The sequence below is a fragment of the Microcaecilia unicolor genome, chromosome 2, assembly GCF_901765095.1.
Source record: "Microcaecilia unicolor chromosome 2, aMicUni1.1, whole genome shotgun sequence".
NCBI lineage: Eukaryota > Metazoa > Chordata > Amphibia > Gymnophiona > Siphonopidae > Microcaecilia > Microcaecilia unicolor.
In genome coordinates, this window is record NC_044032.1 from 573,833,779 (window position 1) to 573,854,889 (window position 21,111).

The 21,111-nt window shown below is 43.0% G+C and overlaps 1 protein-coding gene across 1 annotated transcript in view; it reads left to right on the forward strand.

Annotated features, from left to right (window-relative positions):
* Positions 1-21,111, forward strand: part of CFAP97 (cilia and flagella associated protein 97) — an 83,483-nt gene that overhangs the window by 28,515 nt on the left and 33,857 nt on the right. Inside the window, exon 4 of the mRNA XM_030191497.1 lies at positions 4,903-5,171. Within this exon, the coding sequence (XP_030047357.1) occupies positions 4,903-5,171 (269 nt within the window). The remainder of the gene's footprint in view (positions 1-4,902; positions 5,172-21,111) is intronic.

The following is a 21,111-nucleotide window of genomic DNA, read 5'->3' on the forward strand; positions in this document are numbered from 1 at the left end:
GTAGCATCCTATGAATGATCCCAGGCTGGAAAGTAAACGAGGGTCTTATTATCAGATCGGAGACCTGAGAGTCAGCCATCATCTTGGATACATAGCATAGGAATTTCCTCCCCCCCTTCTTCCCGTCCATTCAATGACCCCCACCCATCCTCCCCCCAAAACATGCCACTCCTACTATGTTAGTGCAAGGGTGCCTAAGGAGGAAGTGACCATACCCTGACAACAGAAGAGAACTGTAAAACTTACAAATCACACACATCTTCTATAAATGAAAGAAGTAGGCAGGCTTGGATCAAGGAGTCCAGTTTCTAGGGTGCGAGGAGGCCAAAGCCTCTCATAGACGAACGAATCCTGAAGAATGTGTTGCCTATCAAAGCAGAGGGACAAAGGAACAGTAAGTGACTGAACAGTCTGCAGTGCTTCACGGTTTTGCCGATAAGCCTGGATGTTTTAAGGCCTTTAATGACCCTCTGCCAGTGAGGTCTTTACTGCCTTTCATGCCATAGGCCAATGAGTCCACCTTATTGAGGGCACCCTTCAGAAAGATCTCGGCAGCTTCCGAAGCTTTGTGCACCTGGTGGAGCTTGCCATCCTTATAGAATCATAGTGCAAACGGGTGGCCCCTTTTATATCAGATGTCCTGAGAGCGAAGAAGTTGTGTGAGAAGTTTAAGCTCTGCCCTCTGCCTCAATGTAGCTGTAAGTAAGTCTTGGTAAAGTTCTGTTGCAGTGATGGCAAACCTTTCAGAGACTGAGTGCCCATAATTATTTATCGCAAAGTGCCAACAGGGCAATTTAACAGGTGGTGCATTCCCCCTCCCCCTCATCCCCCCTCCCTTTCCTGTCCCCCCTCCACCTGCCTCCTAGTTCCAGCATCCCCCCTCCCTCCCAGTTCCAGGGTCCCTCCTCCCTCCCTCCCTCCCTCCCTCCCAGTTCCAGGGTCCCCTCCCTCCAAATTTTAAAAGTCATCTATCTTACCTCGTCGGGGTTAAGGCAGCAGCAGCAGTAAAAAGCATGCAGGCTCGATGCTTAGTTCAGTTTTCCCTTCTCTCTCTCACTCCACTCTGGTCCCACCCTCATTTCCTGTTTCTGCAAGGGCGGGACCAGAGCTGAGAGAGAGAGAGAGAGAAGGGAAAACTGAACTAAGCACCGAGCCGAGCCTGCATGCTGCCACCCTAACCCAAGACGAGGTAAAATAGATGACTTTTAAAATTCGGAGGGAGGGGGCCTGGAACTCGAAGGGAGGAGGGAACGAACTTCCGGTGGGTGAGGCGACGGCGCGTGTGCCAACAGAGAGGGCTCTGTGTGCCTTAGGTTCGCCATCACTGTTCTATGGGATAAGTGCCCCATTTAAAGTTGGGCGTCATGTGAGACACATGCATAATTTTTTCCTTCAATTTGAAGTATGAAAAACATGCAATCAGATCTCAAGGTTGGTTAGCTCTGGGGGACCCCAGTGATCAGTGTGCCCGTTCTGTTTGTATCTCAGAAGGCTCCATGTTGAGTTGTATCTCAGCAAGCAGTGCGCAGACTATATTTGTATAACTGCCTCACAATCTGCGTAGAGTGGTGTATCAGGTAGGCCACAAAATTGCATGTTATATTGGCGACTCTGATTCTCGAGGTCCTTCAGCTTATCCCACAGCTGCTGGGCTTCCAATTGTGTCTCTTAACTTGTAAAGTCAATGTGTTCAGTGTTTCCCACCTGCTCCTCCAGGTGGTCTTCTGCTTCTGCTATGTGGTTTCCCAAAGTGTTAATCTCACCATGGAGGTCTGCACCCAGCGTGGCGCATTCGGTGTGTGCCGCCTTTAATTCTGTTTTTATTTCCTGCATCCATGCTCGGATTCCACTAAGAGATCATATAATTTTCAAGTGGAGGACGTATGCCATTTGATATGAGGGCAAGGCCATAGATCTGTCCTTCACAAAAACTGTTTGAATACTTTCTTTCTGAGGTCTAGCCCTTAAAACCAACTCTGTAAGGGTTCAGCTCAGTGCAGTTGTGCTTACCATCATCATTAGAAAGGTTAAGCCCATCTCTGCTCAGCCTTTAGTTGTTCGATTTGTTGAAGAGGTCTAGTAAGGGACCCAAGGGAAAGTGGGAGAATTTGTGTCAGTGGGGTCCAGTAGGAGGACAGAGAAATGGAGAGTTTGTGTCAGTCATATAAAGAAGAATTATTAGATTTTTTTCTTTGATGAGACCCTGAAGGGAACGAACTGTGAATATATCTGTTATCTGTAATTTCTGAACTAAAATGTACTACACAGGCATAAGGGAAGATAATGTGTGTGTAATCTAGAAACCATGACGGCAGATTAAGGAACCAAATGGCCCATCCAGTCTGTCCATCCTCATTAACCACTAACTCTTCCTTTCCTAAAGGATCCCACATGCCTGTCCCAGCCATTCTTAAATTCTGACATGGTTCTTGTCTCCATAACCACCACTAGGAGGCCATTTCTAAGTCTATTTCCTCTTAATTTCATCGAATGCCCCCTCATTCCAGAGTTTTCCTTCATTGAAAAAAGGCTCACCTCCTGTATATTGATGCCTCTGAGGTATTTAAATGTCTCTATCGTATGCCCTCTCCCTCGCCTCTCTTCTAGCGTATACATGTTGAGGTTCCTAAACTGGGTCTCACCTCATCAATTTCCACCTCCTAAACTGTACCGTTCCCTTGGATTCTTGTACCCTGCATTTCTTAGCATTAAAATTATCGGACCATTTTTCAGGCTTCACTAGATCCTTCTTCATACCATCCACATCCTCCAGGGTGTCCACCCTATTACAGAGTTTGATATCATCCATAAAGAGACAAACCTTACTAGTCAGTCCTTCTGCAATATCACTCATGAGTCCAGCAGATAATGTGTGAGTAGTCTAGCCAAAGAAGATAAAGTGTGCTGTAAATGTTACAAGCAATGTGTGAGAAAGAAAGAAGTATATTGATCACCTAATTTGTGATCGTGTAAAGGAATGTGCAGTCATGCTTGATTATTACTAATAAGCCAGAATTTAGAAGGGAATTCAGAAGTCAGTCGAGCAAGGCTACTAGTCTTTTTAGCAGTGACACTGACCTCCCTAAAGCTTTAGCAAACAACTTACAGATAGTAAACACATTTAGTTTTCTTCTAGCAGCTGTGTACCGTCAGTATTTTATAAGCACAACTTGTATATTTGGTAGTCTTTCGTCTTATTCTCTCGTACAGACCTTGGGCTCTGAGACACAAGAGCCAGGGATACACATATTAAGTACCTGGACCAGAACCGGATCACAGATTTAGAAGGGGCTTGCTATTTCTTGGCGCTCCTATCAAGCCTCCTACAGTGTCATGGGGTCTCAACAGTGTCCTCATTCAGCTGATGAAACCTCCTTTTGAGCCACTTGACACCTCTCATCCGAAGTATTTGATCTGGAAGGTTTTGTTTTTGGTGGTGGTCATTTCAGCCTGCAGTGTCAGTGAGCTTCAGGCCCTAGTAGCTGATCCACCTTACACAAGATTTCATCACAACAAAATAGTTATCCACATGAATCCTAAGTTATTTCTTAAGGTGATGTTGGAGTTCCTTCGTTACCAGTCAATTGTTCTGCCAGCATTATTCACAAAATCTCATGCCTATCCCAGTGAAAGCCTTGGCCTTCTATCTGGAGTGGAAAAAAAACCTATAGACAATCTACCCAGCTTTTTTTTTTTAGGCCAATATGTTAGGGCTGTCATCGGCAAATTCACACTATCCAAATGGCTAGCAGATTGCGTCTCCTTTACTTGTGCCCAGGCTGAGTTGAGTGTGGAGCAATTTGTCACTGCTTATAATGTATGGGAGCCATGGCTTCGTCGAAAGCCTTACCTGAAATTAGCCTCCATAGAGATTTGTCTTATTACTGTCTTGAGCACCTCCTCCCCCCCCCCCCCCCCCCCCCGACATGATTCTGTTCTCATTTCCCCTTTTTGTTTCAGACAGCTTGGTAGCTAGGGATTCCCAGATGTGAGAATGTGATGTCCTACTTGTCCTTGGAGAAACAAAGTTACTCACCTGTAGCAGATGTTCTCCAAGGACAGCAGAACACATATTCTTAATGTCCCCCCACCATCTTCCTCTAGGAGTTGTATTCTGTCAGCTAGTATATTAGACTGCCCTGGTTCTGTATAGTGGCAGCAGGCAGGAAGGTGCACACATGCGCTGTGGATGGTCCCAAATACTTCTAGAAAAAGGAAGGCTGGAGAGCATCTCTACTGCGGGCTCTGTTGGATGATGTCACCCAGGTGTGAGAACATATGACCTATTGTCCTCGGAGAACACCTGCTACAGATGAGTAACTTTGCTCATTTGTTGATCTTCATTTCTAAGGAAGAAGTAGCAAAATTGATAATACCAAAGACAGATGTGTTTTAGTGCAATTGCAAATTACATCAGTACGTGGGCAAAACTGTGTGTTCAGGTTTGAGACTTTCCATCTCTTAGAGAGGAGGAAGTTATCAATATGGATTACTGTTAAGACGTGTTATTTTATATGTTAATTAGTAGCTAGGTTTTATTGTATAAAATGTAACCTGTGCTAAAATAGTACGAGTTAGTGGTAAAATAGCAAGTTTTAACGGTAGCCCACAATGATTACTACACCCTGTTGACAATGGAAATCTAGCTTGGCCTAGAGTCTTTGGATGTGGTAGTAAATGAGGGAAGTTGTGAACAAAATTCCTTCGAGTCTTTGATGAAATTGCACTATTTAGTTTTCCTTATTAAAAAAAAATTGTTTAAATCTTTGTATTGAGTTTTGAAATACAAGAAGATTAAAAAAACAACTTACAGATAGTAAACACATTTAGTTTTCTTCTAGCAGCTGTGTACTGTCAGTATTTTACAAGTACACCTTGTAATATTTTATTACCTTTTTATAGCCTTTATGCGCTTGGATAAGAAAGATCAGCGAAACTTGGTGACTGAGACTCCAACCACCAAAATAAAGAAGAATTATTCATTTACAAAGGATGAAGTACGACAAATTGATCGAGAAAACCAAAGGCTCTTAAAAGAACTGTCGAGACAAAATTCTGGGATGAGGTGCAACAAAATCACTCCTAAGAAATTGACATGCCCTCCTGTTAGGTTATATCACAGTGCTGTCAACAGACAAAGAGAACAGCAGAGGATTGAAAAAGATAACTTGGTAAGTTAACAAAAAAAATGTTGATCCTAACAAGTGAATGTGTTCTCTGCCAACTTAGAAGCTTGCAGAGCAGCAAAATAATAGAAGGTTGAAAGACTGTAGCAAAGTTGAATTGCAAAATATGTTAAAATGGCTGAGGTTTCTATTGCAATATCTGATACTGTGAAAAATTTGAGTGTACTTTTGGATGATTCGATGATATTCAAGCCTCAAGTTCAAGCAATAATTATGAATTCATATTTTCAACTATGACTGTTGAGTAATCTCAAATATTTACTACCAAGAACTGACTTTCAGAACGTTGTGCAAGCTGTGATCTTTAATGTTTTGGAACATTGCAGTATTGTGTATCTAGGCCTGCCTAATTCTTGTTTGCAGGCATTACAGATGGTCCAAAACTCAGCTGCCTGACCGGTGGCCTGCCTTGCACGGTCAGATCATGTATCACCTGTGTTGTGACAACTGCACTGGCTATCTGTGACATAGCAGATCAAGTTCAGATGATTGAAGCGGTGCAAAGAAAAGCTACGAGAATGGTATGGGATTTGCGCTACAAGATGTATAAGGAGAGACTTGCTGAACTAAACATGTATACTCTGGAGGAAAGGAGAAACGGGTGATATGACACAGACATTCAAATATTTGAAAGGTATTAATCCGCAAACGAACCTTTTCCGGAGATGGGAAGATGGTAGAACGAGAGGACATGAAATGAGATTGAAGGGGGGCAGACTCAAGAAAAATGTCAAGAAGTATTTTTTCACGGAGAGAGTAGTGGATGCTTGGAATGCCCTCCTGCGTGAGGTGGTGGAAATGAAAACGGTAATGGAATTCAAACATGCGTGGGATAAGCATAAAGGAATCCTGTGCCGAAGGAATGGATCCTCAGGAGCTTAGTCGAGATCGGGAGGCGGGACTGGTGGTTGGGAGGCGGGGATAGTGCTGGGCAGACTTGTACGGTCTGTGCCAGAGCCAGTGGTTGGGAGGCAGGGCTGGTGGTTGGGAGGCGGGGATAGTGCTGGGCAGACTTATACGGTCTGTGCCCTGAAAAGCACAGGTACAAATCAAAGTAGGGTATACACAAAAAGTAGCAAATATGAGTTATCTTGTTGGGCAGACTGGATGGACCGTGCAGGTCTTTTTTTGCCGTCATCTACTATGTTACTATCCAGCTTATAATCGAAAGACAAAAACGCCTATATTGCGACCTAAATCGGGAGATAGGCGTTTATCTCCCAAAAACGAATAATGTGGTATAATCGAAAGCCGAACTTGGACGTTTTCAACTGCACTCCATCGCGGAAGCGTACAAAGTTGACGGGGGCGTGTCGGAAGCGTGGTGAAGGCGGGACTGGGGCGTGGTTATCACCCGAACAGAGATGGGCGCCTTTCGCCGATAATGGAAAAAAAGTATGCGTTTGTAGCTAGAATTTAGGGCACTTTTCCTGGACCCTGTTGTTTCACGAATAAGGCCCCAAAAAGTGCCCTAAATGACCAGAATACCACCAGAGGGAATCGGGGATGACCTTCCCTGACTCCCCCAGTGGTCACTAACCCCCTCCCACCACAAAAAATTATGTTTCACAACTTTTTATTTTCACCCTCAAATGTCATGCCCACCTCCCTGGCAGCAGTATGCAGGTCCCTGGAGCAGTTGTTAGGGGGTGCAGTGGACTTCAGGCAGGTGGACCCAGGCCCATCCCCCCCCACCTGTTACAATTGTGCTGCTTAATGCTTAGTCGTCCAACCCCCCCAAACCCACTGTACCCACATGTAGGTGCCCCCCTTCACCCCTTAGGGCTATAGTAATGGTGTAGACTTGTGGGCAGTGGGTTTTGAGGGGGTTTGGGGGGCTCAACACACAAGGGAAGGGTGCTATGCACCTGGGAGCTCTTTTACCTTTTTTTTTGTTTTTGTAAAAGTGCCCCCTAGGGTGCCCGGTTGGTGTCCTGGTATGTGAGGGGGACCAGTGCACTACGACTCCTGGCCCCTCCCACGAACAAATGCCTTGCATTTATTCGTTTTTGAGCTGGGCGCTTTCATTTTCCATTATCACTGAAAAACAAAAACGCCCAGCTCACAAATTGTCGAATAAAACATGGACGTCTATTTTTTTCGAAAATACGGTTCGGTCCGCCCCTTCACGGACCCGTTCTCGGAGATAAACGCCCATGGAGATAGACGTTTTCGTTCAATTATGCCCCTCTATGTAAGTTCAGATGATTGCTACTGGTCCATCAGGGTTTATATCATGACTCAACCTGCTATTTACGTACTGCTTTCCAGCACTCTGTACCATCAAAGGCGTTGTGTTCAGCTGATGCTGGTTTACTTGTAGTTTCAGACCTGAGGCATCTGTGATTACAACTCACTAGAACTGGTACTTTTTCTGTGGCTGGACCTCAGGCATGGAATAAATTCCCTTTTTCTTTGAAATCACAACAGAATACTGTATTGTTTAAGCAGACGTTGAAGTGCTGTCTGCTGGACCATCTTGTTGATTAATAATGCTTTCTTGTGTCCTTTGCTGCTGTATTTGTATGGGACTGATATTATAGTATTGATAAGTAGTTTGTATTGTATTTTTTTTTTGTTTTTATGTATGTTGTGATGTTACATGCCTTGGATAAAGGTGGGATATAAATAAATATAAACATATAATTGGGACATCATTTTGAAAGAAAGTGAAACAGGACACGCATTCTCACATATGGATGATGTCATTCGACAGAGCCTACAGTGGAGATGCGCCCCAGCATTCAGTTGTGGAGGAGGGGGGGTGTAAGTGGTATGCGTGTATGTGTGTGTTGTTGAAGATGTGGAAGGTATGTGTGCATGTCATGAAAGTTTTAAGGAGGGTGTGTAAGTGGGTATGTTGGTATGTATTCAGCAAGTAGCACTATGAAAAAAGGTAGAGGGAAGAGGATATGGAAAGTGTGTTCCCCAACATACTCACTTACACTCCTTTCTTACACCTTCCATGACGTACACGTACCTCCCACATCCCCAACAATACACAAACATCACTTACCCCTCCCCCCCCCCCAAATACACCCTGACATACATCTCCCTACAGAGTCAGTGAACAGTGGAAATGGAAACGATGCCATTGTGTTACAGTGTAAGTGTGAACTTTCCAATTTGCTTTTTTTTCTCCCAGCCTCTTTCTTTCTCTTTATTTTTCATTAACCTTACCCAGTGCATCTCTACTCATTCCTCAGGACACACGCACAGCCAGTGTGGTTTTCAGCATATGTACAGTTACTGTACATATGAAAGATATATACACAGCCTCCACTTTATACAGATCACATAGGGCCCTTTTTACTAAGCCAAGCTGTAGGCATGCTAACGCTAGAGACACCCATAGGAATATTTGGGTGTCTCTAGCATTAGTGCATGCTAATTTTTAGCACATGCTAAAAAGTTAGCTTGCCTACAGTGCGGCTTAGTAAACAGGACCCACAATATTCATTGTTGATATCCTGACAAATAGATTGGCTGACTGGATTGAGAACCATTGCCCATTATCTTCCTCTCCCATGCTCCAACTACCACACTATGGCCTTGCTAGAACTTTGCCAAGCTGCAGCAATAGATCTGACTTGATGTAGTTTCACAGAATCATGAAATAACTTGTCATTTTCTGGGTAGGCACCGGGGTACATTTTTAGTTGCCTATAAAAAGGCACCCGGGAGGAGAAACCTTTTATGGGATTTAAAGCACCCGTGAGGAGAAACCTTTTATGGGATTTAAAATTATGCTATTTCCTGATGTCTCGAAAGAGACAAGACGACGGAGGAAACAATTTTTGCTCCTCAAGCCCGAAGTTTTGCACTTGGGGGGTACCTTTTTTCTTAGATACCCCTGCAAGTGCATAATAAGGCTGGGGGGCAAGAAGTATATGTTTACTGAACCTGCTCATGTATCATCGCTTTTAGCCTCAGTTAAATTGGAGAGGCAACATTAGAAGGTGCAGAGATTAATTTCCTTTATTTTTTCCTTTGTTATATTTCTCCCTTAGATTTCCTAAAATCTTGGATCTCCATTTATGGACTTGAGTGTCTTAGAATTTTGAAAGTGTAATGATTTAATTGCTCTTTCTTCTCTTTATTTTCCTGTGTAAAAGATCTTTATTTGATTGACACTTTCCTAAACAAGAAGTTTCTTGTAAATTTTGATTACATGAATAAATAAATAAATAAATAAGGCACCCGGGATTTTTTTCACAATTGTGTTAAATTATAAAATAATACAATGATGGCTACATTTGCTTGAAGTTTATTTTTGTTTTTAGTCTGGGGCTAGCAGGAACTGCAGCTGGTGCCCTACTCCATGCTTGGCACAGCAGCACATTTTTTTTAAAACTTTCAAACATCAGGTAATTTGTTTAGAGATTAGAGAAAATATCCAGATTCTACTTATTATTTGACAGTACTGTGCATACTGATTGCATTAATTTCAAGGGTAAGAGCCATATGTATGCTCATGCCTCTAAAATCCATTAGTCTGTAAGGTGCCATCAACCTCTGATTGTTCCAAGGAAGTGCTAGGGGAGAGTGCGTGAGGTTCTGTCGAAGGCTTTAGTTAGTGCAAAACACCATGGCCAGGATTTTGGGGTGTTTTAGTTTGTAGAGATAATATATTTGCTTATTCTTGTAAAACACACTAGCTAGTACTTAAAGCACACTGCAAATTTTAAAAAATATACTTGCAATTAAATATCCCACCCATTTAAATAAAAGTACTTCAAGCATGGTTTTAAATCTATATGAGAAAGAGTGTCAACGTTTAGCTGAAGTACTATTTACCTATGGCTCTATATTGGAGCCTAATTTACCTATTCTTTCCATGAAGCAGATGGCCCAGCTGCAGACAACTTGGGAATGGGTTTTCTCATATATGGCACCAAATTTGTGAAACCTGGGAGATAAGATTTCAAGAAAATTAATCGTATTATAAATCAGTAAAGAGCTGGTATTTTCAACAAGTATTTCACTTCTGAAGACCTTGTCAAAGGGCAGTTGAGGCATGATGAATTAAATTACTTAGAGGTCCTTTTACTAAAGCTTAGCACGTGCTAAATATTAAGAAGACTATAGGTATAAAATGGGCTTCTTAATATTTAGCGAGCGCTAAGCTTTGGTAAAAGGGTTCCTTATTAAGGTGAAGCATTAGCTATGGGAAGAAATGAAATATAAGAGATTAGTTTTATGGCTGATTGTAGATGGGGGGGGGGAGGTTGAGAGTGCTTTTTTGTGGTAAGATAAATGTTTAATGTAACCTAAATCTATACATGAGGCATATTTTCAAAGCACTTAGCCTTCCAAAGTTCCATAGAATCCTATGGAACTTTGGAAGGCTAAGTGCTTTGAAAATATGCCCGAAAGTCACTTACTTATGAAAAAATTATTTTTAGATTCAAGATATTTTATGTTTGTAAATTGGTATGAGTTTGGTTGTAGTTTTGAGTAAGAAATAAATACAAAATAAATGTGCAGTACTGTTCTTGTTAAAAAAATACAATAACTGAAAAAAATGAAGTATTGGGCTTTCATAGTACAAAAATATATCTCCTAGCTGACTCTGTTGCTGTGATTTGCAAGCATTCAGACATATGGTGGGGGGGGGGTGTTGTTCCCTAGGGTTTGGTGGAGCTTGAGATTTTCTGGGGGCAGGGGAAGGAAGGGGATATTAGCGTATTGAAATGAGATCCATTATATGCAAATCTTTGTGTTTTATTTTATATAGTTGAGATCTCGCCTGTGATGATTGCTTTGGTAATTCACTTCGTTTTACTTCCTGGTGACTGGAAGAAATGTTTCTGAAGGCTGAAATCTTCACTTTTGTTTATGTACTAGCAGTAGTTACATCTGCAGCTGAAATCTTTTTGACCTTCCCTGCTTCATCATTTTCAGGACTTGAGTACATCATTTTTACATTGTTTGAGTGGTGCTGGAAGAGAGACCCAAACTGGGGGCCCTGCTTACTAAGCCGCGCTGTAGGCACGCTAACTTTTTAGTGCACACTAACAATAGAGACATCCATTAAATTCCTTTGGGTGTCTCATAGTGTTAGCGCGTGCTAATTTTTAGCGCACGCTAAAATGTTTGTGCACCTACAGCGTGGCTTAGTAAACAGGGCCCTAGATTTCTTGTGACCTCACTTGAACTAGTTTACTCATTTTGCAGTTGGCTTTCTTGGGGGGGAAGTGATGATGACATTTTAAAAAAGCAAAAACAAAAAGAAGATACTTCTCTAGGTGCTGAGGACCCATTGAAATATAAAATATGATCAAAAGCAAAAAGAGGAGTGGAAATGACCACAAAAATGTTGTTCCAGGATGAGGACAAAACGTTTATTTACAAATGTGTGATGAAAAATTATGTATGCCAATGCAAAGTAATAATCCCGTAGTCACTCAAAAATGCATGGTTCGGAATAAGGTATCTTTCAAAGATATCACCAATAGGGCATCCCGATAACAAGGTTGCAATAGAGACCACAGTAGACCAGATGTCTTTAAACAAAAAGCAGACAGATTTTCAAAATTGCAAATTATCACTATCAACTGCTGAATAATTTGTAAATAGGAACAACAAACATAGGGCCCTGTTTACTAAGGTGCATTAGATTTTTTTAACACGCCTACAATTAGCACATGCTCTAACAGTGTAGGTTCCCAACCACAACACACCAACTCGGTGTACAACCTATCAATAACCTACCAGACCAAAGACACAATAACCAACCAAAAGGAAAAAACTCCATATACGAAAACAACCAACAAAAAGAGAAAAAAACCAACAACAACAAACTCAACCAACGAGGAAATAGACAACTAATACAAATAAATACATCAACCCCCCCCCCCCCACACACACACACACACAGAACCTTATCACCCAATCCAAATAGGATACATCAATGCTAGATCAGCAGTAAGCAATTCAGTAGATATACTAGACTGGATTACCACAGATAAATTAGACCTCCTGTTCATCACAGAAACCTGGTTCCACAGCCCTACAGACCCCGCCATCTTAGAGATATGCCCACCAGAATACAAAATCACCCACTGGACAAGACATGGAAAAAGAGGAGGCGGAATAGCCATCATCTACAAATCCGAGTTCACCATCACAACCACTGATGAATCCACCTTAACACAACTTGAAATTGCTTCGATAAGAATTAATCACCCAAACCTATTAGGACACCTTAATGCTATTCTATTCTACAGGCCACCAGGAAAGTGGCAAGACGCCCAAACACAACTTATGGACTTCATCTCAAACACATGTGTCTCGGCCTCAAACATCCTCATAATAGGGGATATTAACCTTCACCTTGAAGACGACACCTTAACAAGCACACGAGAATGCAAAGAATTCTTAAAACTTTGGGATCTACACGCACCTAACACTCAACCAACACACAAAAAGAGGACAAACACTAGACATCATTACACACAAATTTGACCCAGACCCAACCATCATACTCACACTATGGTCAGACCACCATAAAGCACATGTCTCCCTTCACTGGCGAAAAACGCACAGAAGCGCAGTCAACAAACATGAGCGAACAACATACACCACGAGAGGAAAAATTGACCCCACAACATTCTGGCAGCAGATATACCAAAATGAATGGTCAACAAATGCAGACACCATCCAATTCCTCCAAGAATGGGACGATATATGTAAAATAACATTAGACAAAATCACCCCTATCCAAACCAGAACATCACAAAGGAAAAAATCGAATCCATGGTTTACCGAAGAACTGAAAGAACTCAAAACACAAGTCAGGAAACTAGAACGCGCATGGAACAAAAAGAAGGATGAACAAACACTAAATGCCTGGAAACTACTTCGGAGGAAATACAAATACACTATAAAACAGACTAAAAGACTACACTACAAAACGATAATTGGACCAAACTACAAAGACACACACAAACTCTTCTACCTTGTGAACAAATTGCTAGACACCACACCAGTTACAAACAACAGCAAAGACATACCAAGTGTTGACGACCTCGCGGAATACTTCAAAGAGAAAATTATACAACTACGACTTAAAATACCCACCAGCCCTACTGAATATGCCACACTCTTCGACTGTCTAGACCCAGCAGACGGAATATACCCAGCAGACAGAACCTGGACCGAATTCGAACTACTATCAGAAGACCACATCTCTGAAACACTCAAAAGATTCGCCAAATCCTACTGCAAACTAGACATATGCCCAAACAACCTCATGAAATCAGCCCCTCAACAATTCATAACAGACCTAACGAACCATGTAAACTCCATGCTACAAAACGGACTTTTCCCAAAAGAAAAAGGAAAAATTTTACTTAACCCAATACCCAAAGACGCAAAGAAAAATGCAAGTGAAATAACTGATTACAGACCAGTAGCATCCATACCACTAATAACCAAAATAACCGAAGGGATGGTAACAAAACAACTTACAAACTACCTAGACAAGTTCTCAATACTGCATGATGCCCAATCAGGATTCCGATCGAATCACAGCACCGAAACAGTACTAATTACATTAATGACTAAATTTAAACAAATGATTGCAACCGGCAACAATATACTCCTCCTACAATTTGACATGTCAAGTGCCTTTGATATGGTTGACCACGGAATCCTACTACATATACTTGAATACTTTGGCATCGGAGGCAATGTCTTAAACTGGTTCAAGGGGTTCCTAACTCTGCGTTCCTACCAGGTTACATCAAATTCAATTGCGTCTGCAGCATGGATACCAGAATGTGGTGTACCGCAAGGATCACCCCTATCACCAACCATTTTCAACCTAATGATGATTCCCTTGGCAAAACTTTTATCAAGCCATAACCTCAACCCATATATATACGCCGACGATGTAACTATATATATCCCTTTCAAACAAGACATTAAAGAAATCTTCAACGAAATCAACCAACGCTTACACATCATGAACACCTGGGCAGATGCATTTCGATTGAAACTGAATGCAGAAAAAACTCAATGCCTGATACTCACCTCCCAATACAACACGAATGAATTCACCGCTATAAACACACCAAAACTAAATCTTCCTATTTCAGATACTCTAAAAATCCTTGGAGTTACTGTTGACCGCCACCTAACACTCGAAACTCACGCAAACAACACAACCAAAAAGATGTTCTACAGCATGTGGAAACTGAAAAGAATAAGACCATTCTTCCCAAGATCTGTCTTCCGCAGCCTAGTGCAATCACTCGTACTCAGCCATCTGGATTACTGCAACTCACTGTACGCAGGTTGTAAAGAGCAAATACTGAGGAAACTTCAAACAGCCCAGAACACAGCTGCCAGACTCATCTTCGGGAAACCAAAATACGAAAGTGCGAAACCCTTACGAGAGAAGCTACACTGGCTCCCACTCAAGGAACAAATCACTTTTAAAGTATGCACACTAGTTCACAAAATTATTCACGGTGAAGCCCCAGCCTACATGTCTGACTTAATAGACTTACCACCCAGAAACGCTAAAAGATCATCCCGAACTTTCCTTAACCTCCACTTCCCAAATTGCAAAGGCATAAAATACAAAGTGCTACATGCATCAACCTTCTCTTATATGAGCATGCAATTCTGGAATAAACTACCACGTAACCTGAGGACGACTTACGAGCTGACCGACTTCCGCAAATCATTGAAGACTTATCTCTTCGGAAAAATCTATCGAAAGGATTAAAACACATGAAGCCCACGCATACTGTTAATACTGCATCAATACATACTCATTTATACTCTCATCCCCCGAAATTCTAACACACTCAAACCTTAATCTACAGGTAAAAATGTTATAACCAAACGTTCTCTAGCTATTGTTCTGTAATCCTATCAGTATCCGTTGTTCTTCCACTATTCCATTGTTCTGTTCCATTGTTCTATTCCCCTTGCGATACGTAGACTTTGTTTTCACTTTACTCCTCACAATGTAACCATAATCGAGTTGTAACAAATTGTACTTCCATCAATATAATGTATTGTAAGCCACACTGAACCCGCAAATAGGTGGGAAAATGTGGGATACAAATGCAATAAATAATAATATAGGGATATTGTAGGCACATACACGGTTAATGCACATTAAAAACACTAATGTGCCTATAATGTGGCTTAGTAAACGGGGCCCATAGTTTGAAATGTCTATATGCAAATGCCAGAAGCCTAAGAAATAAGATAGGAGAGTTAGAATATATTGCACTAAATGAAAAAAAAATAGATATAATAGGCATCTCTGAGACCTGGTGGAAAGAGGATAACCAGTGAGATACTGTCATACAAGGTACAAATTATATTGCAGTGATAGAGTGGATCAAATTGGTGAAGGGGTAGTGTATGTTAAGGACGGCATTAAATAGAATAGACAAAAAAATTCTTCAGGACACAAAACACATCATGGAATCTACTACATTTCTTTGAAGGGGTGAACAAACGTGGATAAAGGCAATCCGGTTGATATTGTGTATCTGGATTTTCAAAAAGCATACTTCATGACAGACTCCTGAGGAAATTAGAGAGTCATGGGATAGGAGGTAATGTCCTATTGTGGATTAAAAACTGGTTTGAAAGCTAGAAAACAGAGAGTAGGATTAAATGGTCAGCATTCTCAATGGAGAAGGGTAGATAGTGGATTTCCGCAGGGGTCTGTGCTGGGACCACTGCTTTTTAACATATTTATAAATGATCTAGAGATGGGAATAACTAGTGAGGTAATTGCTGATGACACTAAGGGGATGTTACTAAGGTGCCTTAGCGTTTCTAATGCACCTTTAAATTTAAGGTGCGTTAAACGCTAATGCACCTATACGTTTCTATGGGTGCATAAACCATTTATGCACGTTAAAAATGCTAATGTGCCCATAGTGCACCTTACTAAAGATAGGTGAAAGTTATTTAAAGTTGTAAAATCATAAGAGGGCCTTACGAGACTGGGCATCCAAATGGCAGATGACATTTAATATGAGCAAGTGCAAAGTGATACATGTGGGAAAGAGGAACCCAATCTGTAGCTATGTGATGCAGGGTTACACACTAGGGGTCCTGTTTACTAAGCAGCGTTATAGACACGTTAACATTTTAAAAACTCGTTAACTATGTACGCGCATTAACCACATACGTGCCTACAATATCCCTATAGGTGTCTACATGGTTAGCACGCGCTAAGTGTATTCGCACTAAAAATACTAATGCACCTTAGTAAACAGGGCCCTAGGAGTCACCGACCAGGAAAAGGATCTAGGTGTCATTGTTGATGATACTTTGAAACCCTCTTCTCAGTGTGCAGTGGTGGCTAAGAAAGCAAATAGAATGTTAGGTATTATTAGGAAAGGAATGGAAAACAAAAATGCCTTTATATTGCTCCATGGTGCGACCACACATCGAATCTTGTGTAATTCTGGTCATCACATCTCAAAAAAGATATAGTGGAATTAGGAAAGGTACAGGGAAGGGTGACGAAAATTATAATGAGACGACTTCCCTATGAGGAAAGGCTAAAGCGACTAGGGCTCTTCAGCTTGGAGAAGAGATGGCTGAGGGGAGATATGCTAGAGGGTTATAAATTGAGTGGAATGAAATAGGTGGATGTGAATTGCTTGTTTCTCCAAGGACAAGCAGGCTGTATTAATCTGACAGTTGGGTCGGCGGCCCGGGAAGTGCATTCCAAATAGCAAAAATGTTTGCTGGAGCCTTCTAATGAGTCATGTGTCAGTCTGCGCATGCACCGAGTGCACACCACACGGCCACACTCAGTTCTTTTTCTTCCGCACGAGGAGCAGCAGTGATTTTCTATTGCTCCTCTGTGTCCCAGGAAAGAGCCTTGACCGTCTTCAGTGCCTTGCGAGTTTTTTTTCCTCGTTTTCTCTTAGTTTATTTTAATTTTGTTAAAAAAAATGATTCCCTTACTTTTTCTTTAGTTTATTTTCCCCGCATCAAGTTTCCTTTATTTTCCATTGTGGCCGTTTTTAGGCTGCTTGGCCGGATCTTCTCCTATTTTGTGCCCTTTTTCTTGGTACAATCGTGACTTTTGATTTCACCGGTGCTGCCTTCCCTTCCATGTCATCAAAGACTCACAGCAGCTTCAAATGCTGTACTCGGTGCAACCGGACCTTATCAGGCACAGATACTCATTCGTGGTGTATCCAGTGCCTTGGGCCCGACCATAGCCCGGCTCGTTGGGTCCTTTGTCTTCGTATGAAGAAAAGGACTCAACTGGCTCAAGAAGCCCAGAGAGAAAAACTTTTTTGGGATTCTGTCCGGTCCCTCAACGTCTGCATCTACATCGGTACCGAGGTTGGTAGCATCGACATTGAGGGACGCATCGATGTCGGGAATGTAGATAGGCATGGCTGCTGAGAGGCCACGATACACTGGGAGTAGCAAGGCATCAAGTGGGTCTCCACCTGCCTCGAAGTCTCCTACTATGCAGGCCCCTCGGGACCATCCAACATTGGACTAGACCCCAAGGCAACGTGGGGATTTGACGTTGTCCTCGTCTGCACCGAGGAGCTTCGGTGAGGTGCATCGAATGAAGGCTAAGAAGCACTGACACTATTCTCTCTCGACACATGGTGCCGGGAGCTCTGGGGTGCCGAGGGAATCGGCACCTAAGAAGCGTCGATGCCGGGAGGACTGCTCCCCCTCCATACAGGAGGTGCTGACGCACCTGTCTCTCAGCAGCCCGATTCCTGCTCCCAAACCCTAGGTGACTCTGCCACTGACTGCTCCACTGGCCCCACAGGCTCTTTCGATGGCGGCTCTCGGCGAGCACATTCAGACCTTGCTTCTGGAGGGACTGCTGCATCAATGTCGGGGGGGTGCTTGCGCCTACCGCACCGTCTGCTGCAACTGTGTCTAGCCCTCCACCCGCAGTGAGGTCCCTGAGCTCGGTGCTGCTTGCGACTCCGGTATCGGCATCAACATCGCTGGAGGGAGCTTCGCCGCAGTCTGAGCGGGAGTCGGCCCCTCGACATCGCCATCAAGACAATGGGTCTTCGACGTTGAGGCGAGTTCAGTCTCGGAAATCACTGAGGGAAGTGCTTTCCAACACCGCGGAGGAGCACTCGTGGGAGTCAGAGGAAGATCCCAGGTACTTTTCCTCAGATGAGTCCTTTGGGATTCCCTCTGAACCTTCCCCTCCACCTGAAAGGAAACTGTCTCCTCCTGAGAGCCTCTCCTTGTCATCTTTTGTGCGGGAAATGACTCAGGCCATTCCATTCCCCGTAGACGTGGAGGATGAGCCCAGGGCTGAGATGCTTGAGGTCCTGGACTACACCTCTCTCCACCTAGAGAGGCAGTGACAGCTCCTCTGCATAAGGTACTCAGGGAAGTCCTTATGTGGAACTGGTCATCCCCTCTTTCTGTCCCCATTCTCCCAAAGAAAACTGTTCTTAGTACTGCATCCACGGGGAGCCTGGGTTGATGAGGTCTCAGGTACCCCACAACTCCATGGTGGTGGACTCCGCTCTCAAGAGAGCCAAGAGTTCTAGGGGCTATGCTTCGGCGCCCCCAGGCAGAGAAGCTAGGACTTGGACTCTTTTGGGAGGAAAATGTATCCGGCTGCTATGCTTGCTGCCCGTATCCAATCATACCAGCTCTTCATTTGCATCCACTTGCGGAACTCTGTGCAGCAACTGTCTAGTTTGCTTGATCCCTCCCTCTGGAGCAGGCCAAACCTTTTCGCCAGCTGGTTAGGCAGCAGAAGGCGTGTCTTAAATTTCTGTCCAGGGGCGCATGCGACACTTTTGATGTTGCATCCAGGATCTCTTCTCAAGATGTAGTCATTCGCAAACTTTCATGGCTGCTTGTTTCTGACCTGGATCATGCGGTCCAGCAGTGAATAGCGGATGTTCCTTTCCAGGGGGATAATCTTTTTGGAGAGAAGGTAGAAGATCTGGCTGACCAGATCAAGAAGCACATGCTATTGCTTCTGTCTCCCGCCTGGCGTCTTCTGCTACCACCTCCTCAACTAGGAGGTATTTTGGTGGATCACGGAGTGCCCCCTATTCCTATTCCAGGTTTAGGTCCACTCTGGCATCTTACCAGCCTACTCAGGCGCTCATTCTCGTCAACAGTGTGTGCCCAAGGCCCCTACTGCTCCTCAGCAAAAGCAAGGGAAGGGCTTTTGACTGGCTCCAGAAAAGCATAGCCAAACTAAAAGTGTCCGTGCTGGATGACTTGCCAGTCGGGGGTAGGTTAATGTTTTTTCACCAAAGGTGGCCTCTCATAACCTCCGACCGGTGGGTTCTTCAAATAGTCCGGTTAGGATACACCCTCAATCTGGAATCCAAACCTCCAAATTGCTCACCAGGAGTTCATTTGTTCAGCTCCCAGCACAGGCAGGTACTGGCAAAGGAAATCTCTGCCCTTCTGAAGGCCCAAGCGGTCGAACCCATTCCACCAGGGGAAGAAGGACTGAGATTCTATTCCAAGTACTTGTGCAGAAGAAAACAGGGGGGATGCGTCCCATCCTAGACCTAAGGGCCCTGAACAAATTCCTAGTCCGAGAAAAGTTCAGGATGGTTTCCCTGGTCACCCCATGATTCAGGAAAACGATTGGTTATGCTCTCTGGACTTAAAGGACGCTTACACTCATATCCCGATACTTCCAGCGCACAGGAAGTATCTTCGATTTCAGCTGGGAATGCAGCACTTTCATTACCATGTACTGCCCTTTGGCCTGGCGTCAGCACCCAGAGTATTCACAACATGCCTAGCAGTGGTTGTGGCGTTGCTATGCAGGCTTGGGAGTGCATGTGTTCCCTTATCTCGATGATTAGCTGGTGAAGAGCACCTCAGAGGACGGTGCTCAGGAGTCCATGCGGAGAACTATTCAGGTGCTGGAACTATTAGGGTTCGTAATAAATTACCCCAAGTCCTATCTCAATCCGGTGCAGAAATTGGAATTCATTGGAGCATTGCTCAACACGAGAACAGTTCGAGCCTATCTCCCCAAGACCCGGACAGACAACCTTCTGTCCCTGGTGTCCATGGTTCGAGCATCTCAGCAAGTCACAGCTCGGCAGATGTTGAGACTCTTGGGGCATAAGGCCTCTTCAGTTCATGTTATGCCCATGGCACGACTACACATGAGATCTGCTCAATGGACCCTAGCTTCTCAGTGGTGTCAAGTTAGTGCAATACAAAACAAAAGATATGTATCCAATAAGTTAAAAAGTATATATCCATTGATTATAAAGAGAAGGAGTTGCACATGTGCAGGAAATATATGTGCAAAAAGATATAATTATGTGAAATTAACCCCAAATGTGATGCATGATATGCTTACAGGCTAATACAGCCAAAGCATACCTTTCTATATGTAGCATGAATTACAGATCAAGGGAGTTATAACCAATGACTGCACGTTGTAAACAACCCATGGAAGATTACGTGCTGCACAGTTTAAAAACTGTTTACAAACTGCAAAAATCATAAAGAACATAATAAAGCCATGATGAAACAGAGCTTACCTTGTATCAGTGGGTTGCTATAAACACAACATGCAGGAAAAGCTTTTATTTATTTGGTCAAACTTGATATACTGCTTTAAGCCAACAGGTAGATCTAGGCAGTGTACAATAAAAAATCAAAAATGAGAAAAAAACAAAAGCAAACCTCCGATAATATGACAGGAATGCATCCGCATTCATTCTCAAAAGTTAGGGTATAGAAATAGGCAATATTAGATGGGGGGAAGCAGGGAAATAATAAAACAACAAAAAGAAAACTGATCCTGCAGCAGCAAAACACCTTATGGTGCATTAAAAGCCTGACTAAACAGCCAAGTTTTTATTGCTGGTTCAAATTTTTTGAATGAGAATTTGGCTCAGATTTCGCAAGGGAGGGAATTCCAATAAAAAGGAGCAGCAAAGTA